The sequence below is a fragment of the Aptenodytes patagonicus genome, chromosome 2 (genome assembly GCF_965638725.1).
Source record: "Aptenodytes patagonicus chromosome 2, bAptPat1.pri.cur, whole genome shotgun sequence".
Lineage (NCBI taxonomy): Eukaryota > Metazoa > Chordata > Aves > Sphenisciformes > Spheniscidae > Aptenodytes > Aptenodytes patagonicus.
Genome location: NC_134950.1, coordinates 102,111,962 through 102,133,369, shown reverse-complemented (window position 1 = coordinate 102,133,369; position 21,408 = coordinate 102,111,962). Strand labels below are relative to the sequence as shown.

The 21,408-nt window shown below is 38.7% G+C and overlaps 1 protein-coding gene across 8 annotated transcripts in view; it reads left to right on the top strand.

The window, feature by feature from the left end:
* The window catches only part of KIF13A (kinesin family member 13A), a 122,281-nt gene that overhangs the window by 93,774 nt on the left and 7,099 nt on the right, over positions 1-21,408 (top strand). For 4 of the 8 annotated variants that reach the window (XM_076330607.1, XM_076330605.1, XM_076330609.1 and 1 more), the window contains 20 exons: positions 2,031-2,193; positions 2,859-2,999; positions 4,660-4,809; positions 5,344-5,508; positions 6,160-6,333; positions 6,886-7,037; positions 7,157-7,289; positions 7,413-7,559; positions 8,536-8,574; positions 9,899-9,998; positions 10,088-10,214; positions 11,266-11,321; positions 12,378-12,502; positions 13,477-13,653; positions 14,925-15,017; positions 15,858-16,010; positions 16,420-16,497; positions 17,045-17,092; positions 17,535-17,646; positions 18,594-18,745. In XM_076330607.1, coding sequence (XP_076186722.1) covers positions 2,031-2,193; positions 2,859-2,999; positions 4,660-4,809; positions 5,344-5,508; positions 6,160-6,333; positions 6,886-7,037; positions 7,157-7,289; positions 7,413-7,559; positions 8,536-8,574; positions 9,899-9,998; positions 10,088-10,214; positions 11,266-11,321; positions 12,378-12,502; positions 13,477-13,653; positions 14,925-15,017; positions 15,858-16,010; positions 16,420-16,497; positions 17,045-17,092; positions 17,535-17,646; positions 18,594-18,745 — 2,485 coding nt within the window. Of the gene's footprint in view, positions 1-2,030; positions 2,194-2,858; positions 3,000-4,659; positions 4,810-5,343; positions 5,509-6,159; positions 6,334-6,885; positions 7,038-7,156; positions 7,290-7,412; positions 7,560-8,535; positions 8,575-9,898; positions 9,999-10,087; positions 10,215-11,265; positions 11,322-12,377; positions 12,503-13,476; positions 13,654-14,924; positions 15,018-15,857; positions 16,011-16,419; positions 16,498-17,044; positions 17,093-17,534; positions 17,647-18,593; positions 18,746-19,287; positions 19,393-19,778; positions 19,824-21,408 lie in introns of all 8 variants that reach the window. The other 4 variants (XM_076330606.1, XM_076330608.1, XM_076330611.1 and 1 more) reach the window with 3 other exon arrangements.

The window sequence follows — 21,408 nt, the reverse complement described above, 5'->3', positions numbered from 1 at the left end:
TGTTTCAGGATTTCATGTTCAGTGGGTATTTGCTTCAGTTAATATCCTGATGGAGCTTGTTGTATGTTTTGTGTAGGATTTCTTAATTCTTACTATCTGAAGCATGTTTTTTTTTTTGCTTAAGTTTCTGGAAGGGTGCTGGCACAGCTATATAAAGAAAAACATGACTGTAATCAGAACTACCCATTATAATTGGTCGAGTTACTCATAAGTCCTCTTTATAGTGTTAAACCATTCCTTTCTCAAGAATCTAGCTAAGGCAAGATTGGTGTGGGAGCCTCCCCAAAAAGCTCACCAGATGGCGGTTTCCGGGATCGAGGAAGGGACTGGCAGTAGCTGAATCCCGTGGCTTGTCCAGCACTTACAGATCAAAGCTGCCTTCTGTTTCTCAAGCTAGGCAGCTGTCTTGCAGTGGTTGCAGGTGTAATGCACTCTCAGTATTAAGTACTATTTAGTGAGTAATTCTTGACTCTACCTTCATCTCCTGGGTGAATCCAAAATTATAGCTGTCTGTGGAATGTGTCACTCCCATGGTCTGGAATTGCTCGTTTAATCTTGATGGCCTGGATAACAGAAGCAAGAGGCAGAGGGAAAGGAATTTTCCGTATAATGCCGGGAGCAGATACGGAGGAAGTGGACTAAAAATCCGAGCTGTTTAAGATCCAACAAAACCCACCACTGTTGCAAACTTAGGCCAGATAGAGGAGAGAGACAAAGCTGCATGTTTTAGCATGTTGAAGGCACTAAAGGTCAGGGCTGCTTCTAACACTGCTGGTCGTTTACCACTTTGGTATGGTGTCAGGGAACCAGCAGAGTGCAATTTGAATTACCCAGCTGTTCTTTGTGGTATTTTGAAAAAAGATAGCCACTCAAGAAGAATTCTGCTGGGGACTGAAAGGCATATTAACAGCTGTTTGTGGTTTGTACTATAAAGACGTACAAAAGATCTAAGCTTATCTGAATAAAGGCAAATAGGCAAACTTTGCCTGTGTTCACAGCAAGGCCCATGAGTTTACTTGTTCCTCTTATGCTTGTCCGTAATGTAATGTATCTTGTAGAAATTAGAAGTGTATGTGCACAACATGTACTGTATTTCAGTAGGACTTTGCATAGAAAAGCTAAAAAATCATACAGGGGAGTGCTGGTCACTGAAATGTCTGAAGTTTGATCATGAGTTTTATGAAGATGATGAGATGCAGTAAATGCTGTTGGGATTACAAAGAAAAGCAGAAAGGGGTACTTCACATTTGCTCAGAGGATAATCATGATACTTTTAAAAGGCAAATTAAAGATGAGAACCCCAGGTGAGAGTGTATCTCAGTATCGCAGGTGGAGGTATAGTATGTGTCATAGCAGGTTTGCCAGGTGTTATGTTAGAACAGATTTGCTCAGACAGGCCTCAGAAACCTTTTTGGAATTTGTCCCGAGACTGTTAGCTGTACAGAGTGCACAAGCTTTAACCTGTGCTCATTCATCTATTACTTAAAAGGTACTTTGGGTATATAGGACTTAAGATTTTTTTTTTTTTTTTTTTAATGTGTACACTTGAGATGGCTTAAGTGTAAGGAGGGAGATCTTGGGGGTCTATAGCACTGCAGAGCCTCTAGCTGTGATGTAAAGCTGTGGCCTGCAGTGATTGCAGGTTCCAACATCATGATCTGAGGAAGAGCGGGTTTTATCTAGATGAGGTCTCACATGTTGGGACTGGTAGTTTCTGTGGAACAGGACTCCAGATTAAAGACAGAGACAGCTGCAATTATTTCATTTATTGAAAATTAGGAATGTCCCTAGGGCTTTTAAGAAATCATCACTGTAACAGCTCCCATAGTACTGTGCTCTTTTATTTGGGCATTACTGTGCTAGACTTATCTCAACAGTAATGTTTGTTTAATGTGTGTTTGCTGACAGTGCTATACAGCATTTCTTCTTCAACTTGTTTCAGAAAAGTCTTTGTTAGCACCTCTATTTGCAGCTTTCCAATAATAGAAATAGGTTTCTGTGTATTTTTCATGTTACCTACTGCACCACAGGGATGAATTGTTTCGACAGAGCCTGGCTAAACTTCGAGAGCAGATAGTAAAGGCAAATACACTGGTGAGAGAAGCAAACTTCTTAGCAGAAGAAATGAGTAAACTAACAGATTATCAAGTAACACTTCAGATCCCTGCTGAAAACCTCAGTGCCAACAAAAAGGTAATGACAGCAAAGAATGTTGGAAAATGTCATTTTATGGCTATTCGAAAATATGTAGATATATATATATAACATTCATCTGATTTGAGGCTATAACATGTTACCCTTGTTAGATTATGCATAGGCAAAATATGAGTGCTACCTGACTTCAATATATTGAAAGTGAATAATTATAAGTAAAAATGGGAACATAGCATTAAGTATGGCTCTTACTGTACTTTAAAGTGTATGATCACCGTATGCGCATGCAGTTTGTGAACAGACATTTGTGTTCTGTTGCTGTAAAACCTGCATTTAGTTACGTTTGCAAAAATTACTGTTTTTTGTTACAGATGCCTACAATGTCTTTGTCTTAAGGCTTTTCTAGTTGTAGTGCTGCTGTAAATATAATGCCAGCAATTAGAATAATATGCTTGTCATAAGTGATTTGATTGAGAGTGTTAATGTTCCTGTGTGAATGGTAGTTTTTTGAGAAGGACAAAGAAGTCTGGATCCTCAGAGATGTATAGGGTATGCTGCGTTTGAGGACAGAGATAGCATGGCTGACATGCAGAGGGAAGCTGTATGTTCTGTATTTTACTCCTTTTTAGGAATGCAAATTGAGTGAAGAGTTAAACTACTTACATGCACCTTTCCTGCAGTGATTATTTTTTCCTCTGATTTAGAGGGGTGCAATAGTAAGTGAGCCTGCTATTCAAGTGAGAAGAAAAGGAAAAGGTACTCAAGTGTGGACTATTGAGAAACTAGAGAACAAATTGATTGACATGAGAGACCTCTACCAAGAGTGGAAGGAGAAAATTCCTGAGGTATTGTATATATTTTCTGAAAGGGATCAGAGATGGAGTTTGTTTTCTTTTAACCCCTTTTAATATGCTGTACAGGTAAAGTGCAATGACTTTGTATATGAGATGGTAAAGTATTGTGGTTTAAAAAACAAAACCAAAAAACTATGAATACTACTAAATACTCAGAATGCCCATGCAGAATAAAACACAGCTATGTCCTATCCTCACTTGTATTCTCAGATATAAGTGTGCTGAGGTCAGATATAATTGTGCTGAGGTAGTGACTCATAATACCACTAAGAGCATGTGTTTACCTGGCATAATATAGGTGCTATGCAGATAGGCACCAGCTCTGAATGGAAGCAGCAAACTGCGTTAGAAATAAAATTATTAAATTGCAGTCAGTATCAAAACTAGCAAGGATGCTGCTTAGATACATTCAAGGTGCAGAACACATTAGTGGGGTAGAACTTGATCTTAAAACGTGAGTTATTCTGTAATTTCATTTCTATATCCCCCAACCTTAAAGCAGTGAAGAAATCAATTCAGGATACTTAGTCTACATCAGTATCTCCATCAAAACTAAGTGGTGTTTCCTGAGAATTTAAGTGGTAGGCTAGCCTTGAGAAATAAGCGTGAGACTTGTCAAAAGCTTGCTTGTTTACCGGCAAGAGATAGACATGAGATTGGTGTTCCGGAAGACGTCCTTTAAGTATCCAGGTGGAAGGGCATAGGAAGTATATCTTGCTGTCTTGTGGCTGATAGGGAGCACCGAAATTACTTGTATCAAGAATCATTCTCAAATATGTTTGAACAGCTGTTGTGCCTTTGTTACATGCCTTGGGTGGGACAGTGGGAATCTGTAAAATCATAACACAGGGGAGGTCAAGCACTTCATCTGTGCCCATTGAAGACAACGATGATTTTGCCGCTGACTTTAGTGAGAACTGGTAGCACATCCTTTGAATATATGACGTCTGCCTGAGCTAGGTTTGTCCTTGCCATGACCTACATCATCCATAATGCACGTTCTATGTGCTACATAGAAACATGTAGGTCAAATGCATGTGTTGAAGATGAAGGAGGAGGAGAAGAAGGGAAGGAGCTAACAAGTCCACTGAGGAGTGCGTATTGTGCTAGGAATCTGCGTGAATTCTTTGTGGCTGTGTATGGGGTACTTGTGTAGAAAATGCTGCAGATGTGATCTCAGCTCTATGGGAGTCATAAGAACACTTGTAGGCTTAAGTGGGAGTCATTCTGCATTTTCCCTTTTGCCCTTGTAGTGGTACCCAGCAGCCAGACCAGCTATTCAACCTGGGGATGATTCGTCCTCTCATTTAAAGAGTGTAAACAGAGCAGAAAAGTAAGGTGAAACTTCTTGAACTCAATGGCTGCTATGCTCACTCATGGTAAAATCTGCTTCATCTTGACATCACTAAAAAAATTGTAGGTCGTCGTACTACTGTATCCCATAGTAAAGAAAGAATTGTATAATGTCTCATCTCAAAGATTTCAGATTTGTGATACGCTTCTAGACTCTTTCTACTTGTGTAACAGGAAGGACCAGACAAGATTGGTAGTGACTTAGTTTTTGTGCCATGATCTCATACTACGTGGTTATTTGATTTTTGCGTTCCCACGCTTACAGTTTTTGACATAACTTTTATGACCTTTAAAACAGATAAGGAAGCTCATTGGCAGAAGAGGTGATCCTTTTTACGAAGCACAAGAGAATCACAACTTAATTGGCGTGGCAAACGTGTTCCTGGAGTGCCTTTTCTACGAGGTGAAGCTGCAGTACGCCGTGCCCATCATCAGCCAGCAGGGAGAGGTAAAGCCAAGCCGTGCCCTGGCGTACGGCGGGCCGGGCCTGCCCCGGTGCTCCTGCCTGCAGGGGTAACGTGGCTTTTTGCTCGGAGACTTGCTGTACGCCCAGGGTTGTTTGGGTTTTTTTTTAACAAGAGAATGATGCGTAGTGTCCTGTTTCCCAGTGAGTAAGTGTTTTGCAAATTGCTGTGTATGTTTTCTGTTTAATTGTTTACAATTGCCCAGCTACTAAAATAGTAGAATAAAATTCCTAGTGTCAATGTAGGTAACTGAGCAAAACCCAGCATATTAAGGTTCTGATGTACAGTCATGACACTGTATGCCTTTTCTGTTGTGTGTGAATTAAAAAGGTCAGTAGTTCTGCATACAAATAACTTTTTTTTTTATTCCTTTCTCCTCTTTTTTGACATTGTTGCTTTTCATTTGGTGGTTGAGGGGTGTTCAGTTCTGTTTCTGCACACCTCCTAGAGTTAGATATTTACCATCTTAATGTCTTTAAGTCCTTGTGCGCAGGTTCTTAGTATTTGTCTTGCCTTAGGTTGCAGGACGGTTGCATGTTGAAGTAATGCGAGTCACTGGGTCTGTCCCAGAACGTGTAGTAGAAGGAGATGACTCATCTGAGAACTCCAGTGAGAGTGGGAGTCTGGAAGTCGTGGATAACAATGGAGAAATTATCCATAGAGCAAAAAAGCTCTCCTGCAGGGTAAGTGAGAACACATGATGAAGTTAACAGTTTCAGGCCTTTGTAACTATGTAGTCGGTCTGATGTAAAGTACTAAGCTATGTGGGCTGTTGCTTGCTTAAAATTCTCTAAAGAGGAAAGAGAGACTTCTCGTGTTCCGGTTCAGTGTAGGTCAGTCTAACTGGCTGTGGTTGCCAGTGGCTGAATTAATTCACATTAGTTTCTAGTATATGCAGGTCTATGTCATAACTACTGACGTTATAAGGACTGTCCTTCTTGGCAGACACAGAAGGGGAAACAGTTTTTCCGTGTAACCATCTCCTATGGTTTGTTTGATCATCTAATGTAGTATCTACAGGTGGTGTCTGTATTTCATTTCTTCTGTGATGAAGTGCTTCATTCTCCACTTGAGCTTATCAGCTTCCTCAAAGAAGACATGTACATAGGTGGGCTAGTTAGATGCGTGTAACTGCTTTCCTTGCATCTGCATTTCTGTATATGGAAAATAAAGATTTCCTAAATAGGGACATCTGTAGAAAGCAATCGGAGGGTGTCCTTTAAAAATTCTTCTTGGCTGTTGGTACTTTTGGATTTAAATATTTACGTTTTGAACAATTTACGATTGAAGAAGAAACAATCATATTTATGAGAACATCTGTTTTGTCTTCTCAGGTGAAAATAAAAGAAGCAACCGGACTGCCACCTAATCTCTCCAACTTTGTCTTCTGTCAATATACGTTTTGGGATCAATGCAAGTCAACAGTAGCGGCACCAGTGGTAGATCCAGATGTGCCTTCACCTCAGAGCAAGGATGCTCATTTTACAGTGACCTTCTCTCACTGTAAGGTAACTATTTTTAGTATGAAATACTGTTACCGGGAGGATGGTATGTTTGAGATAAGCTATTTAGAATTTGAGCCTTATTTCGCTGGGGGAAGAAGGAAGGATTCAAGTCATATAACCAATGACTTTTGATTATAATTTAGAATGCCATAATATTTCACTTCATCGCCTCTTCAAAATGCAGCAAAATGAAAAAATCTTTTAATTAGTGGTCTTTTAAATTCAGATGTCATCTGTAATGCATGGGGGAAACTATAGTTTATATAATGACATCTTATTATATACTTGTATGGTAAGCTTAGTAACTTAAAAAAGATCATTGGAGCTGTGGCATTGTTTTTATGGAAATTTTCAGAGCATGAAATGAAGTGTGCAGAAGCAGGAGTTGCTGAGATGATATGTTTCACAACTTTCTTGACCAGAGCCAAGCTTTATGATTCAAACTGTATGGTTTTACCATGCAGGTAGTTAGTTGTTTGGTGTATCCTTACAAACTGGTTGAGGAGATACAATTATTTCATTTGATTGTATGTCATTTGTTTTTCTCATTGCCAGGACTATGTGGTGAATGTCACAGAGGAGTTTTTGGAGTTCATTTCAGAAGGAGCTCTTGCTATTGAGGTGTGGGGTCACAGATGTACTGGCAATGGCAGCTCTGTTTGGGAAGTTGATTCTCTTCATGCTAAAACTAGGACACTGAGAGACAGGTACAAATAAATTACACGTGAATGCTTCCATCGGTTTTCCAAAGGCTTTCTAATACTTGTGGTGCACGAAACATAGTTTGGTGAGGCAACCATTAGTTTTTGGGGGGATGTCTTTTTAGGTGGAATGAAGTAACTCGAAGAATAGAAATGTGGATTTCCATACAAGAATTGAATGAGATGGGAGAATATACTGCAGTTGAACTCCATCAGGCGAAAGATGTAAACACAGGGGGGATTTTCCAGCTTAGGCAGGTACGTATCTTTTCCCTGTCGTCTTATTCATGCTTAAATTGAGTCTTAATTTTATTCTTAGTTTCTCTCTGTTTTTCTCTCTCCCTTTCTGTCTGTCTTTCTATTTCTTAATTACCTGTTCAGGGTCATTCTCGCAGGGTTCAGGTGACAGTGAAACCCGTACAACATTCGGGAACGTTGCCTCTCATGGTAGAAGCAATTCTTTCAGTCTCCATAGGTGGTGTGACGGCCAGATCAACCAAACTGCAAAGGGGCTTGGACAGCTACCAGGTAAGACAGTTACTTTTTCATGCGTTGATTTATTTTTTTGGTTTTGTTTTGCTGTTCTAGAGCCAGCCCAACATAGTTCCATAAGGGACCTTAGCACACTGATACAGGATACGTAATTTTGCAGTTTTACATGTGTTGGAGGCTAATATGTATAATGTGAGCATATGGTGCTAAATCTGCTGCTTTTTTTGCTTTATAACTCAGTGTGTAACTGATAAAGAGCCAAGTATGGTATTTGAGCATACACAAACCAGCAGCAATATGGAAATTGTTTTTACCTTTGTGTAATTAATAGTAGATTCCTAGCTCCATTAGTTTCCGTCCCTTACAAGGATGGTGAAAGTTGAGGAGGAGAAAAGCAGAAAAAAACCTAAAGGAAAATGAATAGAGAAAATGTCATATGGTGAAGATACTGTTTATCTTTTCAAAAAGGACTGAGCTGTTACTTGATCAGAATCAGAAATAGCCATCGCTGAATGTGAAATGGCTATTTCATTTAGGAGAAAAAGTTCTTAAGAAGTATATATGGCTTCAAACTGATACTAGACAAATTCACATTGGAAGTAAAGCGTGCTTTTTAACAGTGATGGCAAAGAACAAGTGGAATGGGCCACCCAGAGAAGCGAGGTGTCTTTTGTCAGAAGGGTTGCATTCAGAACCATACAGATGAAACTGTAAAACGTGAAGATTGGTGATATGCTTGCTCAGTCCTTTTTCTGGCACTGTATTCTATGTTGGTTTTTTTATAAATATATTCACTAATACTCAAATCATGGATGAGATGCTATAGTCTGTAATGAAAAAAAATCTGTTTCTACCTGTTAATAAGACTTTGGTTATTTGAGTGTTGTAATTTTAACATTTTATAAGTTTGTGGCAGAAATGTTTGTATTCATTTTTGGGGTATTTCTGTGAGTTTCTGTTGAGAGAAATGCATGTTCTTTTGTGTTTTACAAAATTTATTTTCTCCTACCAGAAGGAGGAGGATGATGGTGGTGATATGGATAGTTACCAGGTATTGCTGCTGTTGCTGTCAATCCTGTGGCATGGGGCACAGCTAATGCTAATAGCCAGCAACTTTCAAATGAACAAGCGTACTGGAGCAAGCAAAAGCGGCTTTGAAATATATATACGCTGTGCATTTAAGAGGCTACCTGGGCTATAAAACACTGCTATTTCGGTTTACCTTGTGACTTCATACTCTTGCAGTGTGCTCTCTTCTCTAGTACCCAGCAGTCAGCTCTCCTAACTGGCTACATGAATTGCAATGTGAATAAAAGCCTAGAAACTTTAATTTAAAATGAAAACAGTTGCCACTGAATATCATAGGGAAAAGAACAGCCACCTGCAGTTGCAGGCATCTTTCCCAACCAAATCATACAGAATAGGGTTTTTTTGTTTGTTTTCTAAAGAAAACATCGTAACCTTTTAAGTTGTGCAGTTTTCTGAAATGCTAGTGGGAGAGAGAGGGGAGGATGTGAGTGTGGGGAATACAGAAGCTTCAGTGAAGCAATTTTTTTATCTACACAAAAACAAACCTTGAGCCTGGCTTTTTGTGTGATAAGTAAATATAGGACAGTCCCAGTTTAGAAAGCATAACAGAAGAATCATTTAAAAGGCGACGAAGGGCAAAAGAGGAAATGCCTAAAAAAGTAAAACACATTACAGATCTCTACAAGGAAGTCTTATTTCTAGTAGGCAGCTTTACAGTAGTAAAACCAGTTAGGTGGGAATGCTGACATCCCTTAAGATAATGTATTAGGTTTTACAGCAATCTCAAAGATACCAGTTAGGTACTAACTTCTTGCGGGCTGTTTATGCGCTTCCTGACTTATCACAGAGAAGAACGAACCAGATTTTCTGTGATACCACAAAGCATGATTGCATGATGGGTATTGTTTGCATGAGAAATCTTTTAATTGCACTGATAGCAGCTGCTAGCAATGGAATTTTGTGCAGGTTTGAGGGCATACTGACCTGTCTAATCTTCAGGAGAACTTATGATCAACTGATGATACCTGTTTTTCCTATTCCACATGCTGTTAAAAAGTTTGATTGCCACTTCTGTGAGTAATTAGCCTATGGTGTATAATTCTGTTTAGCAACTGAGGCAGTCACATTTTCTTTTCCTCCTGTTGGAATTTGAGACTTGAAAGCAAATAAGCTTCCATTCGTGGGTGATGAGGTACTTTAATCAGTGTGCATGTCATTCGGGAGAAAAAGGTTTTCTGCATCATGCAAGCTGTTTAATATCAATTCTGATGAAATAATCACAAAATTCACTGCCCTTTAATCTTAACCACATAGCCTAATAACTTTCTTTTCTCTTTCCATGTTAGGAAGAAGATTTAAACTGCGTACGAGAAAGGTGGTCTGATGCATTGATAAAACGCAGAGGATACTTGGATGAGCAGATTCAAAAGATCAGCAATAAACAAGGTTTGAAGCTTAAAGTCCCTGTCATAAGTACTTTATTCCCTATACCACGAAAAATGTCTCATATATAATATCAATATCTTCCACTGTAGAAAAATCTGAGGATGATATAGAACGAGAAGCCCGGCTGGTTGAACAGTGGGTAGGGCTGACGGAAGAGCGGAATGCGGTGTTTGTTCCAGCACCAGGCAGTGGAATTCCCGGTGCCCCCGCAAATTGGTATGTTCAGAAAAACCATTGGAGTGGTTAGCTTTTTCTACATGAACATTGCACGCTACAAGGTAAAAATCTGAGGATATTTTAGAGCTTTCTATGTTTTCCTGTAATGCTACCAATTACACTCAGCTGGCAGAAGGCTAGAAGGTCAGGTGCTGGTTTGAATGTAAGAAACGTTTGCTTAGTTAACATAGTATATAAAGTAGTGTTGAGATAGCTTTCAAGGTTTGAAAATCACCTTTGAATTTAACACAGTATTTTACACTTTTTCAAAATTCTGAGAAAATTATCCTATAGTTTGACTCCTTTCAAAAAAGGAGTGGTTCAAAAAGGAATGGTAGAACATGTGATAATTTCATTGATAAGGGGTGGGGAGGGAAGAAATTCTGATTTTAAAGGTTGTGTTCTCTTTTCTCATTTAATTTCATTTAAATTTGTGTTTTAACGAAGATCATTGGAACTGACATTCAAAAATGAGGAATGCAGCATATGTTAGATTTGGGAAAGCGTGGCCAAGAAATACAGCTCTAATCAAGTGTACACTGATGTCTCTGATAATAGCTAATATCCCTTCTTCATTGGGTGAATGATGTAGTGATAATCTTTCCTCGACATTTTTTTTCCCTTCAGGTGGATACCTGAAGTGTGCTGTGGTCATACAGCGAAAAGTGTATTTATTGATATAAAGACTATGCCTTGCCAGTTAGTTACATATCCAGTTGTTTGAAAGGTTGCTAACCTTTATGTATGAGATGACTACAACCAGTTAACTTTATAAGAAACAGAACAGGATGTTTAAAACTTGTCATCCTCACAGCAACTGAAATGTGCTGTGCGGTGTGAATTAAGTTTTGGTAAAGCACTACATTTAGCTGCATGTGTAGATAAACAAAACTGGGTCTGTGCAACATAGGCATTCAAATTAGCCATCAAAATGTTGACAGGTTTAGTCATTGGTTACAGTTAATATGAATCTTGCATGGAGATCTGTTTGCCCAAATTAGCTTAGGTATGTATTTGCCTTCCTTGTTGACACTAGTTTGTTTTGTTTCAGGATTCCACCTGCAGGAATGGAAACACATATACCTGTCCTCTTCCTTGATTTGAATGGTATGTTGTAATGGCAGATTAAGAAACCTGGGGGGGGGAATTAGTTTGGATCAATAAACTGATAAATGGAAGAATGAATCTGAAATGTCTAAGAAATCAAAACAAGTCCTGTCAATGGCACTGTCTGATACGGCTTGTAAAATGATTTTTCTTCTGATTCTGTATGTCGGAATAATTATCTGTAGAGGCTTAAACAGCTGGTTTAATGAAGAGTGTGTTTGGACTACAGTGAGCGTTTTGTTAGAGAATCTAAATGTTCTCACTTTGATGGTATTTAGTTTTACATGTGAGAAGGCTATTGATATATATTCTCAGGACACAGATACACTGTAAGCAACACGAGACTAGAGTTAGCACCACATTTAAGGACTGTTTAGGAAACAAGTCTATAAGTATAAACTTGGACATAAAGCAGAGGAGGATCCACAGGCCTTGTCACATCGAGCACTTCAGTGGGCTACTAGAGATGTTTATATAGGCAACACATCAATACCTGCTTTAGAAGCTGCTTTTGGAAAATGATATACACTTTCCTTTATGCTCACAAGAAAGATTTTTATTTGTTTTTTCATTATCAGCAGAGATTAGCAGACAGAAGATCAAACAGGATATTTAAACAGATTGAGGGATCATTGCACAACTTTTTTTTTGTTTAGCTAAAAGCCTAATGTAGCCAGAACTGCTTTTCTCAATTTAAAGATCCCCTGATACATCAGAAGTGATTTAACTAAGAGATAAGCTGGTTAGGCTGACAGGTGGATAAATCAGAAATTTTCTGGCTGGGTAAGTTAATGTTATGAATATAGAAATAGTTTTGAATTCTGTTTAGGTTATGTGAGAATGTGTTCAGGCTGAGTCTTAGCCTGGTTTTACTTCCCTTCTTTTGTGTGCTGAAATTGTCTTCAAAATATTGCATAGTAATAAGATTAATTAGGATTAAATGTATTATGAAATATGGGTAGGACTTTATTACAACTTTGTATTACAACTTTGTCTCTATATATTAATATCCTTTGGTATAAAACTATTTCATTCTTTGCACATTTGTTTCATTAGCTGATGACCTCAGTGCCAATGAACAACTTACAGGTCCCCATGCATCAGGAGTTAACTCAATACTACCAAAGGAGCATGGGAGTCCATTCTTTTATCTGCCGATCATAAAACACAGTGATGATGAGGTAAATTGTTAGCAAGCCTCCTTCTTGACAACTGCAGCTTATGTTAATACTTTCTTCATATGTTTTATTTTCTACTTGTATGTATTTAATCACTATTATATTTTTGTCTTAGAAGTACCATCTATATCTAGTGCTGCCTTTATTTTTTTGGCCTATTTGCTTAAAATTTAAGAGGATGATGACTTGTTAGCCCTTCTTCCTTAATTCAGAGGTGACAAGTCTTAGCTCTTCTTGGTAAAAGAGTAATTCAACTGCCTGACTCAAAATCCCTTCTTCTTTCCTCACCCCTTCATCATTCCTCTTGCAGACTCTTGATTCTTCAGAGAAAACTACTTCATTTATTGTGCACATTAGGCAAAGCTTAATGTTTAAATAAAACTTGGCTTTGTCGTACACAATTACTTTTCTAAATATAAAGTTTGGGAGTTGTTGGAAATGAATGGTTCTGAATCCATTTTGGAATTTCTTAACTCATTTCTTCCACCTTCTGTGCCAACTCAGGCCATTGCTTAAGAGACCATTTCCAGAATAAACGGGATGCCAAAGTTGGGGAGGATGCAGGGGGAAGGAAAAAGACGTTCTGCAGGATAGGAGCATGTTTATTCTGTGTAGGCCTTTATAACCTAATCCAATACAGATTGAAGATTTGACGTTGAATTTGCTAAACCTCCAGTCTTGCTTCTGCTTTCCTCTCTGCCTCTGTGTGAAGACTTACTTCTGAAGCAGTGTTTGCACAATGCAGGGGTTGTGCTCACGATTGTCTTCCCCAATATCTTAACACCTCTTTTATGCTGCTTCTGATAAATTCCTCACTATGAAAAGAAGGTTTGACCCCATTTTGTTCAATGATGCTTATTTTTCTTTCGTTAAAGAATTGCTTTACTTCACGTTAAGTCCCTGCAAATTATACCTTTTGTTAGAGTAATTGAGTCTTTGATTTCCCTTTCCTTCCACCATTTCATTTGTCTGCATAGGTTTCAGCCACTGCTGCTTGGGACTCTTCTGTCCATGATTCAGTGCACCTGAATAGGGTAACTCCTCAAAATGAGAGAATTTACTTGATAGTGAAGACTACTGTGCAGCTTAGCCATCCTGCTGCAATGGAACTGGTACTACGCAAAAGGATTGCAGCCAATATTTATAACAAGCAGGTAAGAAGTTAATATATTATTATTATTAATTTTGTTTGCTATCCCTAATTTTATGAATGTGTTTTCTTAGCTGTTTGCTTCATTTTGTGTAAGTTTCGTCCCTTCAATTCTTATGAAAGACAAATGAAAAATAGATTATTATAGGTTGCAGTGACGCTGTGCACTTCTGGTATATCCCTTTGAACTGTCCATTTTTCAAGCTGATTTGGTTCAGAGTGTAACAGGTGCTACTGTTGTAACACAAAAGGATTTTACCTTCTTGTCTATACAACTCGAAATGTTCTTTGATTCAGAGAAGTTTGCAGTAGCTTATCTAATATAGGGTCACTGGAGCCGCTCAATTCCTGAAAGCATCTTTGGTGCCTTCAAATGTTCAGTGTAAACACAATATATCTTTTTTTCTTTCTCTTTGCTACTTTCTCTGCTAATTACAAACTAGGTTTGTTTCCAGCCACTACCCAAATGTATACATTCTGTACCCACTTTTACATCATGATCTTGGATAGGGCATTTACTGTGGCTGCAAGAGTGGTCACTGTTCCCCTTGCTTTGCTGCTTCACGGGTTTAGGCAATGAGATGCTCTCTGAAATCGTGTTCCTTTCTGTTTCCCAGGTGATTGAGACCAAGAGCACATTTCAGAATTGCTTCAGATTTTGCAGTGCAATAGGGGGAGGAGCACAAAACAGCTGTCGTACCACTAAGCAACTTACTAAGCAGCTGAATTCCATGCCTTTTTGTACTTGTTGTATTGTCCTTTGCTAGTTTTGTTTGTCTAAAATGCCTTATTAGATGAAAGCGAAGTTTACAGTTAGTGACGTAAGGGCTAACTAACCTGCCAACGAAGCTTGTGATTACAACAGTGAAAACTCTAGTCGCTATTTCAGTTATGGCTAGAAAGCAGACTTATGCTTTGCTATTGCAAAAGGAATTTTCTACCTGTTGAACAGATGGCTGATGAAATAAGAAATGTTGGTGTCTGTACATTAGAGACTTCTTACAGCCACAGTTTCTCAGTTACAAGTTACTACACGAGGATAGAGCATCAGTGCAAAATGGGAGGAAAATGTTACTGATTGAACTTAGTAGCATTGTATACTGAGTGCAGAGCTGTAAAGAGTACTTAAAGGATCATTAATGCTAAAAAGGAACTTACGGTCCGGAAAAATGTGCTTTTGTTGTAAAATAAATTTTTGCGTTGCAACCTTTTATTTCTTACAATGTCATAAATAATTGTTGTCAAAACAATAATTGAAAACGACTTTGTTTCTAGAGTTTTACCCAGAGCCTGAAAAGGAGAATATCCTTGAAAAATATATATTATGCCTGTGGAGTGACCTATGAAATAGTATCCAATATACCAAAGGTAAATTGTACCATATTGCTCTGGTTAATTCACTGAAAGGAACAGAATGACCTACTGCAGTTGGTGATACTGATTGGGAAGTAAATGTCCTGCTTTGCTAAGAGGAGGCAGCTTGCCAAAGTGTATATCCTGAAGTTCAGTGGTGAGATCATGTTTATCTTTAAACAGTTGAAAACTGTAGGGATTTTATTTTCTCTTCTACTGTGTTTAACTGAGTTCTTGTAGTAGGGCTATTTTTGAAATCGTATTAGTGTCTACAGAGAGAATATAGAGGGGACTCAGAGGGATGTTCAGGTCAGTGAAAACAGAATAGCTGGGAAAATGAGTTCACAGGAATATAAGTTGCTTTTTATAGAAAAAGCTTGTACAAATTGTAAATCTACTATAAAATTTATTTTAAAGGTAAAAAAACTGGACAAATGAAAATGTAAATAGTCTTGTCACTTTTGTGTGCTAGTACTTAAAATTTACAGTCTAGAGAAATCACACAGAATATCTAAGATTTGGGAAGGAAGTTGCATTTACTTGCCTAAGAAGTTGTCATTAGTTAATCCTTAACATATGCAATTTCAGGTTATATATGCATTATTTCTAGAAGTACATTGACTGCAGCAAATGTGCAAAAACTTCTCCCAAGCATGACCTCTTCTTAGTTCAGCATCACTTACACCTGTATTGAAAAGTCCTGGATCATTGATTACAATTAGGATTACTGATTAAGTTAAGGATTATTGATTCAAATTAATTTCTGGATTGAGATGGTCTAAAGAAGTGAATTAATACATTAAAAACAATAGGCTTTAATTTTTAAAAACTTCAACAGTGTAACTTGTAATTTAGGCTACAGAAGAAATTGAGGATCGCGAGACCTTAGCGCTGATGGCTGCAAGGAGTGAGAATGAGGGCACATCCGATGGTGAAACGTACATTGAAAAATACACACGTGGTGTGCTGCAAGTGGAGAACATTTTGAGCCTTGAACGACTAAGACAGGCAAGGAAAAGGCACTTTTCGGACCTTTTGAACTGGATTATGAGAATTCAAGTAGAGATGATTGATCTTTTAAAAATATTGTGTAGGTTGTTTTTTAGTTTGGTTTTTTTTAGAGAACATTGGATGGATAAATGTAAGACTAAGTTGCTTCTGTGAAATACAGAATTCCAATAGTGGTGGGTCTAGTAACTGTAGCTGACAATGGTGTAGTATGCAGAACCTGAACAGGCAAAGGCCAAAGAATGAATTTCAGATACAAATTTTGGCGGTTGTGTGTGCAAATTAAGATTTGTAAATGCAAGCCCTGTTTGCTGCTGTTAGCCATGCTGAAAAAAGTTTCTATCCTGCTTGATCATTTCTTATGAGGAGACCATGGCATTGTTTTTAGTGTGTTCTTTTCTTTACGCAGGCAGTCACAGTCAAAGAGGCGCTCTCCACCAAAGCAAGAAACATCCGCAGAAGCATCAGCACTCCAAATGTCCACAACGTAAGGACCCTTTATCCTCTGGTAAATTAGTACTAATGGGGCAGGGGGGTGCCGTTTGTGTGCTGATGTAATGCTTGCACAATGTGATATGGTAATGATTATTCTGAGCCAGGATGAACCAACCTGTAGGAAAGTTGTCATGAATGAAAATGAGTCACTCAAAACCCCTCCCCACAACTGTCCATCCTAGGAGATAACGAAGTTGACAGGGAAGTGGGAGGGTTGGTCAAAACTCTTCTCCTTTTATAAGGATATTCGTTTTGGAAGTAGTTTAGGATGACAACTGCCCTGTTGCAGATTACTTTTACTTCAAAGTCCCTTTAACATTTTTCATAGTGTAAGGGATAGTTTCCATTTTGTGTGCATTTTATGTGTTCTGTCACCCACTCACACAGCACAAACATAGCTGTCCTTATAAATAATCTTATCTGAAAAGAGCTAACAGAAAAGTTGTTAGGACTTAAATGATCACGGTGTTTCCTCAAGGCATTATATTTTATAAATAAAAGGTAGGCATTTTGTCATTCTGCCTGTTGGTGTTCTGTAGGTATCCTGTAGCCGACTAGATCTTTCTGCCTGTGATGAAGATGATAAGGTATGTAAATGTGACAACAAACAGCACACATTCTCAGATTTTTTTTTCCCCCCTCTTTGAAACAAGATGTATTTGAGAACTGAAAAAAATAGGAAAACAGTATTTTTAACGGTCTGTTTACGTAATGTATCTTCAAAATGCTGCACTAATTACGTATTAATTTGAATTAAACCTTCTTGTCCTTCTCTGCTCTTCATATTAGAATTGTAGAAACTGATATTTAAGAAGGGGGAAGTTATAGCAAAACTTAATATACTTCCCTGAAAAGCTAATTAGCTTCTAAACAATCCATTTGTGTGAGACAGAAAATTGTCTTAAGTCAGTAACTTGACATTCCTTCAGTTTGGTTTTTTTAAAAAAACAACCTACTTTTGAGTTTACCTATTAATTTTTCCATGTTTGTCTGTATCAGCATGCATGTTTATGTATTTTTGTTTCTTAGGGTTGGTCTGAAAGTCACCTAGATATATCTGACTGTTCTTCCAGTTATCAAGATGTATCATGCTATGGTACTTTACCCAGGGAGTCACCTCGCAAGAGCAAAGATGGCAGTGGTGAGACTTTAAAGTATATACGTAATGACAGTGTTTGGAGATTTTAATTACTGCATTAAACTGAAAATTAAATTCTCAGTGCTCTTTTCCTACTAAATGCATTATCCAGCTGCTTGCTTTAGCAGCTAAACATAATCTGGAAGTAGGGGAGAAAGGGAGAAAGGCGTGAAGACATCCAGGAAAGGATGTGGGAAGTTGGGGGTGTCCAAAAAACCAAGAGGAGGGCAGAAGAACAAGCTAAATGTGAATCAAAATAGTAGAAGGGAAAACAAACAAACAAACCAAAAAGGAGCTGCTGTTATTTTATGAATTTGGAAATGAAGATGCTTTCATTAAAGTAGGAAGGGTCCTTTTGCAGGTTCTTTACATGGTTTGGATCTTTGCTCTGCTGTGTCAGTGTCACAGGTGCCTAATTTTCTAGGTCAAATTGTAACATGCTCTTCTTGATCAGGCAATACAGGTAGAGATACTGCTGCAGTAAAGCGGGACTGAGAGTTTATTCATTGCTTCCTTGCCTATAATCTCCTTTTCGATCATCCTGGTCGTGCAGGATTGCTGGCTTGGTTCCAGGGCAGAATTGCAGTGTTGTGGGCAGAGGTCAGGCGAGGCACAGGAAGCAAAGAGCTGTCAGTTCCAGTTTCAGGGACGCTTCCCACTGTTTTTATGACTGAGAGGAAAAGGAGAAATATTGGTGCCTCAGAATGGAGGGGGCAGATACTGCTATTTTCTGCTTTCCTTCTGTTTCCAGACTTCAGAGGGGCATAATCTGCCCTTGTTGAGCTCTGTGTTCTCTCATGCTTGGGCCAGTGGTTGAATACTAAATACTGACATTTTTCTGTAGCCAACAACTTGCCAAATGGATGGCTTAACCCTCAGTTATTTTGAATTATGCTCTTGCAGTCGAGATATGAAGAACTGAAATACAGTATTTTTGCTTTTTTACCTAGGTGGTGTAGCAGAGAATTCCCATGCTTTAATGGCCAGCCCTTTTAAAGCATTTTCTCCTCAGCCACCAAAGTTTTTCAAGCCCTTAATGCCAGTGAAAGAGGAACATAAAAAGAAGACCCCGCTTGAAAGCCGACCTCTGCTTAGTCAAGAGGTAATCTTTGAAAACCACCTGTTTTTTTTAAAGGAGATCAAGTGATTTTGTGTACTTGGCAGATCATGTGCAGCATGCATCTGTTGCAATAGAACGTTGTAATTCTCTGGTAAAATTAATCAGGCTGTTCATTGTATGTGGTGGGGTTTTGGTGTTTGTTTTTTTACGTGAAACACTGGGGTTTTTTTCCACTTCTTGGTAAGTACTCTCCTTTACAGGGTACTTGTTATATTTTAAAGTAACAGTAACCTGCATTTTTTTTCTCCAGCAAGGTGTTGGTGTGTTTTTTTCATAGATAAAACGTAATTCTGTGAAACAGTGTTCTAGAGTGGTTATAATTCTGACCTTTATTCCTCAACCTAAAACTCTGTTGGGAGGAGCGCATGAGTTTCTCTACCTGTTAACTTGAGTGTTGATGTATACGTGGCCAGCATGGGTGTTTCACTTTCATCCCGTCTTAATGCCTTTCTAACTTGCACGTGTTTAGCGCTGTGGTCAGAGTTGTGGTTTGTGTGATGTGTTGTGTGTCTTAACCTTTGCAGAGCATGCCTTCATCTCGGGTGCATTGCGCTGGCTGTGTTGTGCCTTCAGGAACTAATGCCAGCAGCATGCCTGTAGAAAGCAATAGCATACGTGAGGAAAAGATTGTAAGTTTTGTACCAGTTTCTGTTACGAGGCCTGGTGGTGGGCTTAAGGCACTTACGCTACTGCAGCAGAAAAAAGGTGAAATGTGGATATAATCACTTGGGATTGATTGTAACTAATGGTTATAATGAACAGTTGCTTGCCTGGCTTGCAAATGCAATCTGTCATTGGAACTAACTCAACTGGGTTTTTGCATTTTGGGTTTTTTTTCGTTTTGTTTTGGGTTTTTGGGTTGGTTTGGGGTTTTTTTAATATTCATACGTGATTTGTCTTGTGGGGTGGGTGGGAGAGGGGAGGTTTTAGTTTTTACAGGGCACAAATGATCAAGTAAAGGGTGGTTTAGTGAACCATGTTGTTGTCACTCTAATATACCTTGTATGTTACCCAGATTTTGTGACTATACCCCAGAGTAAATGGAATGATCCCATTTGGTGTAAGTAACCATGCATTTAGGTGTGGGTACACTATAAAAAGCTTCTCATTGCCTGATGTGGCAGTAATATGACTAAAATAAGATTGCCGCTCTTAATTAACATGCAGTCTGTCTTCATCATAATTCAGGCGGTGAATTGAGGTGGAGGGCTTTTATTTTAATCTTCACCTGCCAAATCCTTTTCTCACTGCTGCTTCAACAAAAAGCGTATCATCATTTCTGCTGTATGATGGACTTGGTTTTTGGGCTGTTGAACATGGCTGTAAATACTTGCTTTAATCAGAGCTTTAGATTTAAAATTCAGAACCTTCAAATTATTTCCCGTAAGTATTATAGGCCTCTTTTACCACAAAGTGCTAGTGATGGATTCTTCCTATTCAACGGTTATTTTCATTCCTACCATATAGCCAAGCTATTAAAAAAAAATCTGCTCTGGATTTCAAATGCTATTTTGTAGGTTGTTATACTAAAGTATCCTGAGTGTTCTGGTGTATATATTTGAAGCTTGGCTACTGGTTTTGAGTAGCAGCTGTTTTATTCTCAATTGTGTTAATTTTCCATAAGGTAGCTGACATGCTGACTCACACTGAGTCACTGATGCAAATAGCATAAAGGTATTTGGAAGGCAAAATCTTCTAGTGGGTTGAAAAACATCCCTTGGAAACTAAATTGTTACAAAATTTTCCATAGCAACTTCAGTGCAGTTTTAATCCCTTGAGTAAAAACAGGGTCCCACCCCATGCATGCCCTGAATTAACCCAGGCATTTGCCTGTACTGCTTTCCAAAGATAAGGAGAAGCTTTCAGAGCTGGGAAAGGGCAACATCCTGCACCAGGCTTTTCCAATTAGAATGGAACTAATTCATTGAACAGTGTAGATCTGCTGTAGCCAACAGGGCCCTGGAAGGAGCTGTTCTTTCAATTCTTAGCTGCTTGCTCCTACCCAGAAGTCAGTGCACTGACTTCTGCCTTGCATCAACATAGCTTTTTGTTCAGTTGCATAGTAAGTCAGATCAAGGGAACTGATCCATCCAGCTGATGGCTAGACTACCATGGAGTTACATTTCATTTGGACCTACTCCCCTGTCTGATCACCTTCCAGACACTTGAGTGGGTACTGGGGAGGCAGGCAAGAACTAGCAGTTGCTAGTGGGGAGGAGGTTGAGGCAGCTGCTTTGCGTAGCCCTGCCAGCTTACGGTGTTGGGTTTATCAAATGATGGCTTCCGGGGTTTTTTATCACTTTAGGAAGTAAGCCTTTGTAAGATGTAGGCTTCCCAGGCTACGCTGCCTTTTTCAGAGCTGGAGCAAGTCTATGTTTTAACTAGGCTGGAGTATATATTTCACACATTTGGATGTGCTCTCAGAATGAGTTCAGAGATTACACTAGGGCAGCGTCACGGCTCCACGTGAAACTTCAGCTGCCTGCTCCTCTCCATCTGATTCGAAGTGAAGTTTTCACGTTATTAATCAATACTGTAAATGATCACTCCAAGGTACAGAGCCTCATACTCCTAATTAATCACTGGATGATTGGTGTCGCTTCGGGTGTGATGCTCACTTGCATCTTACAGCATGTAAAAAAATG